Source organism: Impatiens glandulifera, chromosome 4 (genome assembly GCF_907164915.1).
Source record: "Impatiens glandulifera chromosome 4, dImpGla2.1, whole genome shotgun sequence".
NCBI classification, from domain to species: Eukaryota; Viridiplantae; Streptophyta; class Magnoliopsida; order Ericales; family Balsaminaceae; genus Impatiens; species Impatiens glandulifera.
Window position 1 is genome coordinate 50,963,908 of NC_061865.1, and position 14,814 is coordinate 50,978,721.

At 32.5% G+C, this 14,814-nt stretch overlaps 1 protein-coding gene across 2 annotated transcripts; it reads right to left on the reverse strand.

The window, feature by feature from the left end:
- Positions 1–1,585: 1,585 nt before the first annotated feature.
- LOC124936289 (protein SHORT ROOT IN SALT MEDIUM 1) lies at positions 1,586–12,495 on the reverse strand. Of its 2 annotated transcripts, none has more exons than XM_047476778.1 (23): positions 12,325–12,495; positions 12,103–12,202; positions 11,079–11,285; positions 10,080–10,370; positions 9,870–9,988; positions 9,000–9,644; positions 8,855–8,900; positions 8,029–8,121; positions 7,892–7,947; positions 7,468–7,582; positions 6,588–6,799; positions 6,434–6,497; positions 5,664–5,837; positions 5,239–5,266; positions 4,128–5,149; positions 3,953–4,027; positions 3,589–3,663; positions 3,016–3,384; positions 2,657–2,794; positions 2,347–2,481; positions 2,213–2,254; positions 2,073–2,135; positions 1,586–1,893 (listed from the first exon to the last, which is right to left on the reverse strand). In XM_047476778.1, exons 2-23 carry the CDS (start codon positions 12,193–12,195, stop codon positions 1,804–1,806), a joined length of 4,152 nt encoding a protein of 1,383 aa, XP_047332734.1. In that variant the 5' UTR covers positions 12,196–12,202; positions 12,325–12,495; the 3' UTR covers positions 1,586–1,803. The 2 variants fall into 2 exon arrangements, with proteins under 2 accessions (XP_047332734.1, XP_047332733.1); XM_047476777.1 differs by having other exon boundaries at positions 5,239–5,269.
- Positions 12,496–14,814: the final 2,319 nt, after the last annotated feature.

A 14,814-nucleotide genomic window follows, 5' to 3' on the forward strand; every position in this document is an offset into this window, starting at 1 on the left:
ACAATTATAAGTGAGAACATGGAGAAATTAAAAAGCCTAGCAAGTGTGCTTTTTGGTAGCTTTAATCCCAATACTCACTTAAGTTATAATAATGGCGTGACATTTTAGAAAACTATGTTTTGTCACATTTTGTTGAAATAAAAATAGAAGGCGATTCTATGAAAAATATGATTTAAACAAGTTATGTTTTAAATAAATAAATAAAAGGCAAATTTGTAAACCATGTTACATAAAATTTGTTAGATAAATTCTATTGATAGATGATTTTTTACCATTTTCATAAATTCTTTTACCAAATAGAATAGTGCAATGATGAACCTACTTTTTGAAAACAATTAGTTTAGGAGCTTATCTTTGAAAATATCCTTTTGTGGTCGAGGTCAGAGATGGATTGAAAAGGCAACCCTTTAGCCCCACTATGCCGTCTATCTACTCATGTTCGTAGCTCGATAAAAAGTCAAGCCTGTAGGACGGTAGTAAATCAAAAGTCGTTCGTAGAAAATGATACGTGAATTGCTTAGTGTTCTGCCACTATCGTAGCCTTGGAAATAATTTTAATGGTAGAGCATAGCATAGCTTTTCCTAGGCTCTCAATCAAAAAAGAATTAAGAGAAAAAGAAATAATCGGAATGGATGGATTTCTCAAAACACACTAATGATAAATCATGAATCAGCTATTAGCTATATTTAATTCATGTTCAATCTTATGATACTTAAAAGAATTATAAATAAGGATATCAACAGCTTCTACTTCACAAATCTTATATAATTATCATTCCTTCCTTTTAAAAATAATAACTATTTTAATAAAAAAAAAAAAACAATTGATAATCTTCTCCACAAAAATTTTAATTTTATATATGGGGAAGTGTTTTTCTCAACAATCTGACATTCTCACTAACCCCACTCCTCACTCACCCTAAAATTACTTATTTATCTCTATTTTTCTTATTTTATTTATTTTATTTTATTTAATTATTAAGTTTTTTTATCATTAAATAAAATTAATTAATTAATTTTTAATATATATTTTTTTACTTTATTATTTAATTAAAAATATAAAGTATTATTATTTTTATATTATAATTGTTTAAAATATATAAAATATTAAAGTGTGTCGTAATTTAATAAAATATAAATATTTAATATTTTATTATATTAATTATATATATATAAATATATATTTTAAAATACTTAAAACATTACATAAGATTTACGAATGAATTCATATTTTTTTTTTAAATAAATTTTTTTTTTAACGAAATAAAAAAACAAAATTAAATATTCAAAAATCAATATAAAAAATATTAAATAAAAAAATAAAAAAATATTACAAAATAATTAATTAAATTTAATGTATAAGAAAAATATAATAATTAAATAAATAAAATTAATTTAAATATATAAAATAAATAAATATAAATATATAAAAATAATAAGGATAAATAAGTAATTTTAAAAGATGACTTACGAATTGAACCATTTGCTTTGCATAGGACAAATGGCACAATAGATTATAATTATCATCCTATATATGTTAAAAAACATCAACTATCAAAGAATGAATTATACAGAGAAGAAACTCTTATGATAAAGTAATTTTTGAACATTAAACAAACTGATCATATTTTTGCAAATCTCTCCAATATAACTGAAGTTAAAAGAACTAACAATAATAATAATAGAAAAATGTAAAGTAGAGTAGACAAATCATCTAGAATAGGGCCTCAAAAGAAAGAAATGTAACATTATTTAGAAATATCCTGTTAAGAAGGAAGCAGAAAACAAGCAATACAAATTGCATCAGAATCTGTTGCTGACAAGAAGCTTATTGTAGAGTATTCGATCATCCCTCCCAGTGTTGCTCTCCAGAAGTGCACTCTGCACAAGCTCCTGATCAATCATAGACAACAGAATCATCCAAATTATTACAAAAAATCACAATAATATCAAATCGAGAATCGATATCATGATGGAGAAACAATCTTGAACCAAATCAATTTTCATATGGGAAATGCGATTACGCAAAATCCCATCCATCTGTATCTATATCTAACGAAAATGGTACGCACCTTTACATCCCTATGAGATAGGAAATTCCCCAAGTTGTGTATTATCAACCTCATATCTTCAACCTGAAAAAATGTACAAAGATTAAGGCATCCATCCATACTCATTATCAACTCCTATATATGAAGACTTAATTTCTTACCCTAATGTATCCAGCTCTGTTACGATCAAAATACCTGAATGCCTGATTTCCCAAAAACGAAAAAAAAAGGCTTAAAATATTTATAACAGAATTCCAGTTAGAACATAATCCACAAGAGAAGTGATAAAAGTCACCTTCAGTAATTCCTTGTCAACACTAGCTGGGGCCATTTTATTTTTTGTCACTTGCTTTTCTATCTCAGAATGCTTTGACTTTTTTTCCTCTGAACTACTCCCCTTTTCAGATTTCACATCATCTACAGCATTTCCCTATAAAATTGTTAACCAAATAACAGGTATTGTGAGACGAGGCCTCTCAAATATATATATACAGAAAAAACTTACAAACAGAAGAATGTTGTACTCACTCCACATGAAAATGCATCAAGAATGAACCCAATAAATAAAGTGGTTTGTTTGGTGTTTAATCGCTTGTTATTTTTACCTTTTCCTTATTCGAAGAATGTACTATGGGCTTTATGTCCTGGTTTTCCTTGGAACTTCCGGCTTCATCTTTCAGATTATCCACTGGTTCAGGTTTAACAATAGAGTCTTCATCTTTCTTGAGAACTTCAGCATCTTCCTGTAAATGATATGAAGTAGGAATCCTTGAGTTATTTTAGATGTCTTATGAAGACAAAATAATAATAAAAAGAAACTGGCATTCTGCAATCTCACTCAAGTATAGAAGAGAATTATTAGTTAAGAAATTGTATTAGGATGCTAAACAACATACACATCCATAAATACAAACATACATAACAACTTCATAAACAAAATATAGGCAATAATGAAAACCCTTGCCTGATTTGATAAGTTGTTTTCGGCATTGCATTCCTGCATCTCTTCATCCTCCTCTGGATCCTCTTCGGGATCTTCTTCAGGATCTTCTTCAGGATCCTCTTCAGGATCCTCTTCTGGATCTTCTTCTGCATTATCATCATATTCCTTGGGATCTTCTTCACTATTACCCATTACATTATCAATGGGAGTGGTGTCCTTAGGAACACTCTTCTCATCCGGATGAGCTTCACCATCTGCATCTACTTTAGCAGGTTTAGAATCATCAGTCTTTGGACGTTTTTCTGATGATTTCTGGTCAGTTTCTTTTGAATTCTCTTCCCTTTGTCTTTTCCTTTGGTACCTCTTCCTCAGAAATTTTATGCGTACTTGCTATACAAAAAGAAAAAGAAACACAGATAGGCAAGATGAAGATAAGTAGATCAGGACTAAAATTAGATCCACTGAGAAACGATGGGAACAGGATACAATCCTTATACACCATAACCATTTCTCATGTGTGCATATGTTAATGAGAACGATATCGATTCGTGTGCATGTAATACAATGAGATTAGAACAAAAAAACAAAATTAACCTGGAGAAACAATAGAATACGGCTTCCCATTTGATATTGCAGCATTTCACTCAATGTTTCCGCAAACAGAGAAAGCTGTAGAAGGAAAGAAAGAGAATGTCAAATCATAAGCTGGCTATCTTATCCTTAATACTAAAGTATATATTTTGAGTTGGTGAGATGCAAAAATTCGGTGAACAAAAATATTATCAGAAGTTCTGTTTGGCTGTCCAACCAAAGGTCAGATGAAGCGATTATAAGCTAGCATCGAACATCCGTGCATAGTAGCAATAACTCAAATTCAATCCCAACTAGAACAAAGTAGGTGAACACATAAAAATAGTGATTATGAATGGTCCTAGGCCCAATTGCAAAATATACAAACCTCAAAGTTTGATTCCTCAATATCCTTGTCAGTATAGTCCAAAAGTGAATCCAGCGATAGAGATATTGACCTCAGCTACAATAGGACAATTATAAATAATTGACACATTAATAGTAACTTTGTTAAGCATAAGGAAAGAACGTTTAAACTTGAAATTTCTACAAAATTACCATACTTTAGAATCTTTGCTGCCATTTGTTCGGAGAATAAAGCCTGGGTGACGTGGAGGTTCTTCAAGCCTTTTCTTTTCTGAAACCTCCTTGATTGATTTTCCATTGGTTTTATCTTTACTATCCTTCGCTTTCTCCTTTTCTTTTGGCTTTTCCTTCTTATCAACATGATGCCCTTTATTAGAAGCCTTTTGCTTCTCACTCCCATTGCCAGTCTTTGGATCGGAGGTACTTTTTTTAACTGTAAGCTTCTCATTACTCCTTCCTTGCTTCGCAGGGGTCAGTAACTCATGCGCTTTTTTGGTATCGACATCCTTATCTTGTTTCTCCACAATCATCTGGTCACCAGAAGCCACTGTCTCTTTTTTTCCTTCTATGGTTGCCTCTTTGCTGTCATCTTTTGTAACAGAAACTTTCTCGGTGGCTTCTCCCACTGTTACCTTCCGTTTAACCACCCTTCTTATTATTTTCCTCTTAATCGTTTTTACCGGGGCATCTCCAGGTGTCACAGTTGGACCAGCATCACTTTTCACATTATCTTCAGATAACTTGGATGGCTCAATCATCGCATCAGGCTGCAAAATCTCAGCTTTTTCAGCACTTTTTCCAACTGGGGTTTTCTTCACAACCTTCTTTCTAACGAAAGTTTTGACACCCGCTGATTTAGCAGATGTGTCTTCTTGTTGAAGAGAAATACCCGAGTTGACAGCCTTCACTTCAGCATCTTTTTCATCTTGGGAAGCCATCTGTTTACTTGCACTCCCGCCAATATCCTTATCCACGACCTTCTGTTTAACTATTCGCTTTATAACTTTCTTCTTTCCTGGCTTTAAAATAACTGGAGATTCAACTTCAGCAGCCTTTTCTAGTTTGTTCTTCATGAGAGCTCCCTCCTCTGCTTCTTTCTCAACCTTCTTTTCATTGGTGTCCCCTTTTTTGTTAGTCGAACACTCTTTCAGCTTGTCGCCAACTTTTTGCTTGTCAGCTTCTATAGGTTGTATAGGAGTTGTTGATTCACCACCCTTAACTAAAATTTGAAACAATTATAATCCAATGAAAGAGTACAGTATGCATACAACAACATTTTTAAAAGCAGAAAATACATGCATCCATTACCTCTCTGCCTATCATTCTTTTCTTTTGGCTTCTGATACAAGAGAGATACAAATCAATTAGTTTGAGAAAGAACATTAAACTCCAGAACTTAGTTAAAAGAAAGTAATGTGAACATGCAGTATATTGGAAAGGATATAGGAAAAAAAGAGCACCAAACATATAGCCATGAAAATGGTAATATATTATATGACATATATTTCATTTACACTGACTCTAGTTGCATAAGAATGTTAATTCTAACTTTACAAATGAGATAAACTTTATTCTTAAGTAATACGAAAAGAATAAAGAACAGTTTTAAACTCTTAAAGCACGCAGAAACCAATAAGGTATAGAAGAATATAACAATGTCCAATCAGCCTTATTATATCTAAGCACTATAAGCACAAAATTAAAATATTCATGGGTCCAATGAAGTTCTCAACCTCTTTTTTAGGGGTAGTGGTCAACTTTCTTTCAGAAGTAACCTTTCTAAAAGCAAGCCATTGGTCTCGCCAAACTTCAATTGAAGGGAGACAGTTTGACAAATCTGGAACAAACAGAACAGTGATTTCTTTGTGGCTAAACAAGCCATCACTGCCAACTCTGTCATAATGTATCTGCAAAGTCAAAGAAGATGGTCATGTCTCATGCAAAGACTATATAACAGAGACAGCATATCATCAAATCTGGAAGTGAAAAAATCATAAACACTTTAATTGAAAAGCTATATAATAAATATGAACTGTTATCAGTCATTACCTTCTGACTTCAAAACAGAATGACAAGATAATTAAAACAAGTAATCAAAGGATGGAACATATTATACTAATTGAAAGAATGGAAGTACATGTTAGAACTAAGCCAAGTAGATCAGAGGCATAATAATAGTTGAGCAAAGCTAATAATGCAGCAAGCCCACTTCAAGCAGTCTAATCAGCCATTTGTACACCCTTTACTGGTATGATAACTATAAGTAAAGATGACGACACCCAGATAGCTAATCGTAACTAAAATTATCCTCCACATTTGAAGACCTTATATTAGAGAACCTTTAAAATAAGAGAAGCTGCAACATTAAAAAGAAAATCTACAATCACTATTTACTATTAACCTGCCAAAACATTGGCCTTCCCTTGTAAATTAAGAAAATAGTCCTCAAATCAATCCCATAAACAAAATAATAAACGAGTTTAATACTAGAATAAAAGGACACCTCAAGGAACCGATTCCAGTGCTGGCAGTTACTTAAATCAAGTTGGCTCTGATCCCTCGCACACCTATAGAAAAAAGTGAGAATTAAGTGTTACACAAGTTAAAAAAAGGCTCAAGTATAAGTGGAGATCAGCTGAACAAGGCAAAGTAGAGACCTAAGAATAGTACGAACTAAAGCGGAGTCATCAACTGATGGATCCCCACCATCAACAGGATCCCATGGACCACCCATGGTGTACATCAATTGATCCCTCTTAAGAACAACAAATCTAAGCATATTGCAAAAATGAGGAACACGATCATTGTATGTTCTTTCAGATGAAAGCTCATCCAGACTATTGTTGCTGAGTCCGCTCATCAATATTATCTGCCAAAATCAAACAGCTAAATAAAAAAAAGGACTTTAATCCGATAAAAGCATGTTTTCCAGTATAAATCAACAAAGAACTCAGTAATAAAAACAGAAAATTAAGAGGGTTATTTATTCCCTAGGCCAGCAGTGTTTTTCCCATGGAATTTACAATGTACAAGAAAAAATTTCATCTAAAACCAAGAATATTTACAATCAATAAAGATCTAAGAAAACATTCCTAAAGAGCTAATTTAATGTTTCATTGGTAATTAAGGACAGAAAGAGCCAAAAGTCTATGAACCAACTACTTTAACAACAGCAAGGGTTAAATATAACAAGTGAAGAAAGAGTGAGCATCCTTGTCAAGAATTTGACAAATTCAAGGGAGGAACATATATAACACTAATATAACACGATTATTGGTATATCAACCTTACTAGAAAATCTGAAGCAATTTTATTATTCTCATACTATGTAGCAAGCTGACCACCAGTAAACATTGACCCATAAATACTAAATATGTGTAGAACAAACAAAGTTTACCAGACGACCAGGCAATACCAGTATTATAAACAGAACAAATACCCTTCTTTATCGAAGATGTATCAAGTATATTAGATGAAACTTTCACATTGTATAAACATGGTATGTGCTTCTGAGTTCATTGTTCAACCATGGCCTACCTTTGCATTCCACACAATAGAGCGACGTTCTGGTTTTAGATCTTCACCAGCTAACAACTTGATTGGTGAACCGTTGGGCACAACCGCAGTTTCATCAACAAATCCATGCTCAAAACTGGCCCATGCAATAGATACAAAGTATTACTTATATAAGCAGGTTCCTTCAGAAAACATATTCATCAATCCAGCTCATGTTCACAAGAAGATGGAGGACGAGAATAAAATAAAATAAAGGCACAGCGGAAGTTTTAAGATAAATTTCATATTGGCGTAGAGAAAATAAAATTCTGAGGGAACATATATTGAAAGAAATTAGTTAAATCTCAAGTTTAATTCAAAGTTAAGAGAAAACTAAAAAAATATATAAATGCAAAACTCTTGAGAATGACATTCATGTGAGGTAAAAACTGAAAGCTTAAAGCACCTGACAGGAGTATGTAAAGGAAGACTAAGATTCTCCTTTGGCCAGTTCACATAAACCTGCAACAACAACAAAAATATACATCAGAACAAAAACCAAATAAGGTCAAGATGGTTATTAGGAGAGAAAATCTAGAAGACCTTCGAACATTCTGGAGATATAAAAAGCCTTGGGTATCGCTTATCCAGTGACAAATAATCTCTTTCAATGTCTACCAAACGGGACGCAAAAATCTGCACAGTAGACAATATTAAATAGGCATTGATACCAACAAGTCCATTTGAAATATAATTCAGTTGAAAATGTTTAGTTGGAAATATCATTCCAGGTACTATTGTGAAAAGAAAACTGAATTCATCTACTGAAATCATTAAGCAACTGCTAATTGAAAAAAAATAGCGCAACATAGAAATGCCCCTTCAAGTTTCTTTCCCAATATTCCTTTCGTTCAACTGTGCCACAAACCAACATGTTAAGCCCAAAAGAAGATGACATTGACAACAGTCAATGAAGTTGGTGGAAATGGGACAAGAAAACTTGTTCGGAGAAAAATAGAGACAAGGCATAAAAGGGAATTGTCAGCACAATAGGGAATGGAAAGGATGGAACTCCAGATAATAGTTCCACAAAGTGGGAAATACCCAAATGTGAAGGTTCAAAAAATGGAGTCATGGAAGGAAACACAACCAACATAGGCAAAAAAGAAACACAATGAACTGCAGGAACTTCTTCAGGAGCTTAGATCCAAGAGCAGTCCAAGGTGGACAAATGGAGAAGGATAATTTCAGAAGAATTGCCTATGAAATTCATATAATGAGAAAAGAGAACACAACGGTCCTGGACAACTTAAAAGGGGACAAATTTCAGAAGCCACTAACACCGAAAGCTAAAATGAGATGTGAGATTCTTGCCAAGGAAAAGTCCTCGTAATCATTCATGGTTGATGCGGTTATTTAATATTTTTACCTTGCAGGAATACTCTCTAGCTTTCTCTTTAACAGGTGATTGAAGCCTTCATCATGACAGAATACTATGTTAGTTTGGGAGACTAGTAGAAGGTAGCTATATAAACAGAACCAGATGTGTAGAAGAAGTAAACATCGATATCCACCTATGCAAAGCTTCACGATGAGGTGAATCTCGTCGTGGCAACTTCACATCCTTCAAGGTTCTCGTGGGACTACGTTCACGCACACGTTCTCGTTCTCGTTCTCTCTCCTTCTCACGCCTTTCCACAATTCGTTCACGTTCACGTTCCCGTTCTCTTTCTCGTTTCCGTTCATTTTCTCTTTCTCTTTCTCGGAGTCGGTTACGCAGACGTTCACGTTCCTCCTGTTCTCGTTCTTTCTCCCTTTCGCGCAAGCGTTCCCTTCGACGTTCGTCTTCCCTCCGATCAATTTCTCGGTCGAGACCTCGCGCATGTGCACTCGTATCATCCTTACGATCACCGCGTGACAATTTGTTACTTGGAAAGTCGAGTTCAAGTGAGGAGCCACGAAGTCCTTTTCCTGCAGCGTAATCCCTGCCAGGAGGAAGGCTTACACCATAACCTGGAGTTAATGAAGTTGGAACATACACAAGATCATCAGCATTTCTCCGAGGAGCAGCCCCTAAGATGGATGAAGATGGTTGCACACTGAATGAACTGCTGAGCATCGACATATTGCGAACATCGGCATCTACTCTTCCACTATAAGGTAAGAACTCCGCTGGATTGTGAGTATTGCTCCCCCTTGCTGCAAGATAGTCAGCTTGTCTGCCAGAAATGTGGTGCTAACTCAGTGCAGTAAAAAATAAAGGAGCGACCAATAAGATCTATGCCAAAGCATGTCCTATAGGGCCATGTGCTTCACAATTGAAAATCTCTTGCATCATAGCACCAACGTAAGCCAATGAGATTGTAGGCCAAGAACAAAAACACCAATAACTACTATCTAAAGCAACTTAAAAATGCCCAATTCTATAAATGTTTTCATCGTACCTGGATGCCCCTTCATAAGGAACAGATTGAAGTGATTGAGCCTTCAGCAGTTGTTCTTGTCTAAGTAATGATGCTTTGTCAACACGATCATACATGTCCAACTGTTGCTGAGAAAGAACCTGTATTAACATGTAGCAGGTAACAAGTAACAAAAATATGAGCACATTCAATTAACAGGACTAAAGGACAGAAAACAAATTAATTACAAACCTGACGCTGCTGACCAAAAGTACTAGAGTCTCCATATCTACTAGATGACTCATTGTGTAAATCCCTCCCAGCATAGCTAGGTTGTTGTTCACTGTAATGATGTCTGTCCATAGAAGAATAATCTGAAATCTTATCAGAAAACATTTTTTCGCTTTTGTGAGAATATCCATGAGTTGCCGACGGGATATAGTCATTTTGGTTAAACTTAGGTGAGTCTGGTATTGCTGAGCCATAAGCACCACGTCCTTGAATACTAGAAGGTCCAGATACTTTGGAACTTAATGAAGAAACCTGCAAAATCGGAAGTCATAACTGAACAGGGGCCCAAAAATACCAGAACAACCACTATGAACAACCAGTTGTAAATGAGTTAGAAGTAAATTGTAAACAACTTTCAGGCAACTAACTAACACACTGATAAACAATCATGTGAATGGTATTATAGAATAACATATGGTAAATGGCACTAGTGTCCTGCTCAAAACAAGTCTTTTTTTGACTTTTTTATTCCAATAGCAAATATGATGACAATTCAAGCCAAGACAGCAAACAGAGAGTATTTATAAAGGAGAGACCATTGAAGTTATATTGTTTCCAAGGAGACTTATCAAGAACCCTCATATCTTACAACCATGACAAGTAACCTTAGCACTGCACCAGTTTGAGGTGAATCATAATTAATCCCTTGTTTCGTTTTGGACTAGGAGACTTCACTACAAAAAGAAGATATATTTATAAAAACAAAATTCTACACACAGAACAAATCCAGGCAATGATAACTAAATAAATTTTTTTAGTTATTGATATTTTTAACATTGTGTCAAGATCCACAAACATTGGATCAACAGAAAAACGTGATCAATAAAATTCCCTAATTTTAGTGAAGCTACCGCTCAGCATGAATTCTGATACCCTTTGTGCTCTATCATAACAGAAGCTATGAGAAGAATTGGAAAACAATACACGAGAAACAAAAAATAATATTATATAACAGCGTACCTGATGGGCATTACTCAATGAGGCAGAACCGTACAAATTACCATATTGTCCTCCATAATGGGCTCCGGAAGAGGAATGACCCCTATACCCACCAACATCTGATTCAAGATGCCCCCCAAGCATTGGTAAATGCCGAGAAGAAGAAGTTGGTAGCTGTGAGCCCCCATCGTGTTCTCCAACTGAACTGCTAGTATATGGATGTCCCAACTGCAAAAAACGGAACAAATTAAAAAAGAAAATAGAAAAAAAAAATACATTATGTGGATTCGCAGGAGGAAATATGATTACAAACAACATACTTCTATAAATTGGCAAGACAAAAGGTACTTATCCAAATGATACATACAATATTTTGGGAGTTAATTTATTATATATGATCCATATATGATAAGATTCGTTATCTCTTAACACAATCTATCCGGACATCTATTTGCCTATTTCCGCTGATATCATTCAATTGCCCGGTTACAGACATCAAGGTTATATCTCATTGTTCTCTAAATGTCTTGTGCGAGGAGCGTTGTATTAAATGGTTTCATGTTCCCATTATGGATTGAAGTTAACAGAACAGACTATTGAGGTTCCCAGATAACTTGGGAATCTGATTGTGGCAAGTGATGACAACATAGTCTCTCAACACAAACTGTTGCATAGACATATCACTGCTAATGCCAGCCTAGGTATCATTTCACTGCTAAGTCAAATAGAATAAAATGTCAATTCACAGCCATGGAGATTCTAATTAATAGTGCTTGAATGTCTTGTTAGTGAAATGTTGGTCCCCTGTTTCTGGTTATGGACTTCATGATTATTTACCTCTCTAGTTCTCTCCAAAATTACGGTTAGAAACTCCAAGATGTAACATCTACAGCAATAATTCTCTCATACCCAGTACAAACGAGTTGTACTACTACCTCATGGACCATATAAAATATGAAGATTCTCAATAGGAAAAACCCATATATATTTAGCTGAGACTGTAAACTAATAATACCGCAGAATTACACCCAAACAAAAAGCTTACATTTTGACCACCGTATGAAGATTGAGAAGCGTACGGCTGTTGCTGTTGTTGTTGCTGTTGTTGGCCGTAAGCATTGCCACCTCTCGAGTACATAACTTCCCTACAGATGAAAAATTGCAAGAAAGACTTTTACGATACGCAAGAGACACGAATTATAATCTTGAGAATAAGATTCATTTCAGTGTATACAAGGGTTAACAGATGAATAAAACCATTTTAGACCTTAGAATCCTGATACCACCTCGATCTCTTGGAATTGTTAAGCGAATAGAATGGTTGAAGATATCCGATTACCGATTCGAAACCAAAAAGATTGGATTTCGGAGAAGTATCATCCGCAAGAACAAAACTTTTACGAAGCCAAAACCCTAGCTTTAGCTATACGATATATATAAAACGTCAAAGATAGTTTTTGAGCCCTCAAGTTGTGATCAAACGCAAGGAAGAACTATATACTTACTTTAAAACCAATTTTATTATAATAATAATAATATTTGTTTTTCATTTTTTATTTTTAATATACATTGATAAAATATTACTCTTCCAAAAATGATTTAACTTTTTTTTATATAAATCATTTTCTTTTTCTTCATTATACTTTGCATTTTATAAATATCCCTTTTTTCTTTTACTTCTTTTATGGGTTTGTCGGATTTTCTTACCTTGGAGAGTAAGTATCGGGGAAAAGAAGAACATTCAAATAATATCGTCTTCACTTATTCGTTATTTATATTATTTGAATCGAAAAATAGTTTATTCATTAAATATAATGTCAAATATAGAATTTTGATATAATAAAATCAAAATCCGCACTATACTAACTTTGTGAGGAATAAAAAAATTATAAAGTAGGTAAATTAATAAAAAGTTAACTTTTTATTATTTTTGTGCTATTAACTATTAATTTGTTAAACAATTCATTTGTTTTTATTTTAAAACATTTTTTTAATTATTATCATATTAATTTAGTACAAATATTACAAATGTTATTTTTTTATTATTCTTTATAGACTTTATTTAAGACCTTGTTCGGATTGGGTTATTTGAATAATTTAGAAGGAGAAAAAAATAATGATCGATGATTTTGAGGAAGTGATAATTATTTTTAGTAAAAAACTTAAAAAATATTAATATATATAAATAAAATAAAAAATAATAATTTAAAATTTAGGGTATTTTAATATTTTGGTTAATAAAACGAGTGATGTGATTGATGATAAGTGATTTGAAAATTTGATTTTGTATAGAATTTTTTAAAAACTTTAGCCGAACAAGGCCTTAAGTGTTTGTTGGTGACCTTTATATTTTGTTTGATAGATACATCAAATATGATGAATATATGGTTGGAGATAAAGTATTGATAAAATATAACCGATATAATATGATTGAATTTAAATATATTTTAAAAATTGACTATATCGAATCCACAATCAATCCTAATACTAGTTATAGAGCTAACTAATTGTCCTGTTATTTTGATTGTTTCCACCTAGACGATCTCGTTAGGCCCATAAAAGAACCTCGAGATACTAATCCATAAAGGTAATAGAAATTCGAAAAACTCATACACATAATGAGGGCTACATGTTGAAATACATAGTCTTTTACTCGTGTATAAATGAACTATTTCTTGACAAATTATAATGATGTATGTATTGTATATCACTAGGAAGATCGACCAAAATCTTTATGAAAATACACCTTTTGCTTTTAACTTTTGTAATCTTGTTTATTTAAGTTCTCCAACATTTTATTAAGCTTTATCTTCATTATTTTGGAAAAAGTCATTCCACTATAGCAAAGCCTCACATTGTGGTGTTGACCAAAGTGAAAAAAAAAAAAAAAAAAAAAAGTCCCTTTGAACCTTTAAACAATATTATGCATATTACAATGATTTTAGTGTGCACTTATTAATTTTGATTTTGATCTTGATCTTACTATAAATATAAACAATATACCAGTTAACTTATAATGTAACATATTCAAACACAAAATTATAAATATAAATAACAATTTAAAAGATGTAATGAATAAAATCTTCATTATCCGAAGAAAATATCAATAATGATCCTATCCATTTTCATATATTTATTTTATCTTATTTAAATTTAATATGATTTTGTGACAATTATATTATACATGTATTTTATTTTTAATATTATTATTTTATTTAAAGACGTATTTTATATTATGTTATCTAATTTAAAAATATTATTTATTTATTTTATTATTTAGACTTAATTGTATGTTATAAAATATGAAGTTGATAATATATACATTGTCAATAAGTTGGATATGGTTTTTACAATAGTATAATTAATTTGACATTATTCTCTATCATAAGTATATTATTTTTATTATAATCTTATTATTTGTTGCAAATATCTTAATTTATTCAACTGTCATCATTTTAAGGTTAACTATATTATTAAAAAAAATGTATGATGCCTAAATTTGACTTACATGTTAAACAACAAAACTCTTCATCGGTATCAACAACAGAAATTAACCACAAGAGTTAATTTATCTGTAATTACTTTACTTGGGTATATCAAAGGTCGCATTGATTAATGTATGTATATTTATTGATCATTATATTATGTATTTAATCATGTATTGTAACCTCACGTACTAATCAAGGAAAACAGTTTTACGGCTAAAATAATTCTATCTATATTTTATTTCTTTCTTGGTATCAGAGCGTCTCTTGGA

Bases quoted from the DNA above. Each gene is read 5' to 3' on its own strand.
- LOC124936289 (XM_047476777.1), bottom strand. From the start codon at position 12,195: ATGTACTCGAGAGGTGGCAATGCTTACGGCCAACAACAGCAACAACAA. The intron at 11,286-12,102 runs GTAAGCTTTTTG...CGTTTTTTGCAG, and splicing joins CTTCATACGGTGGTCAAAAT to TTGGGACATCCATATACTAG. The intron at 4,028-4,127 runs GTATGGTAATTT...GTCCTATTGTAG, and splicing joins ATGGCAGCAAAGATTCTAAA to CTGAGGTCAATATCTCTATC.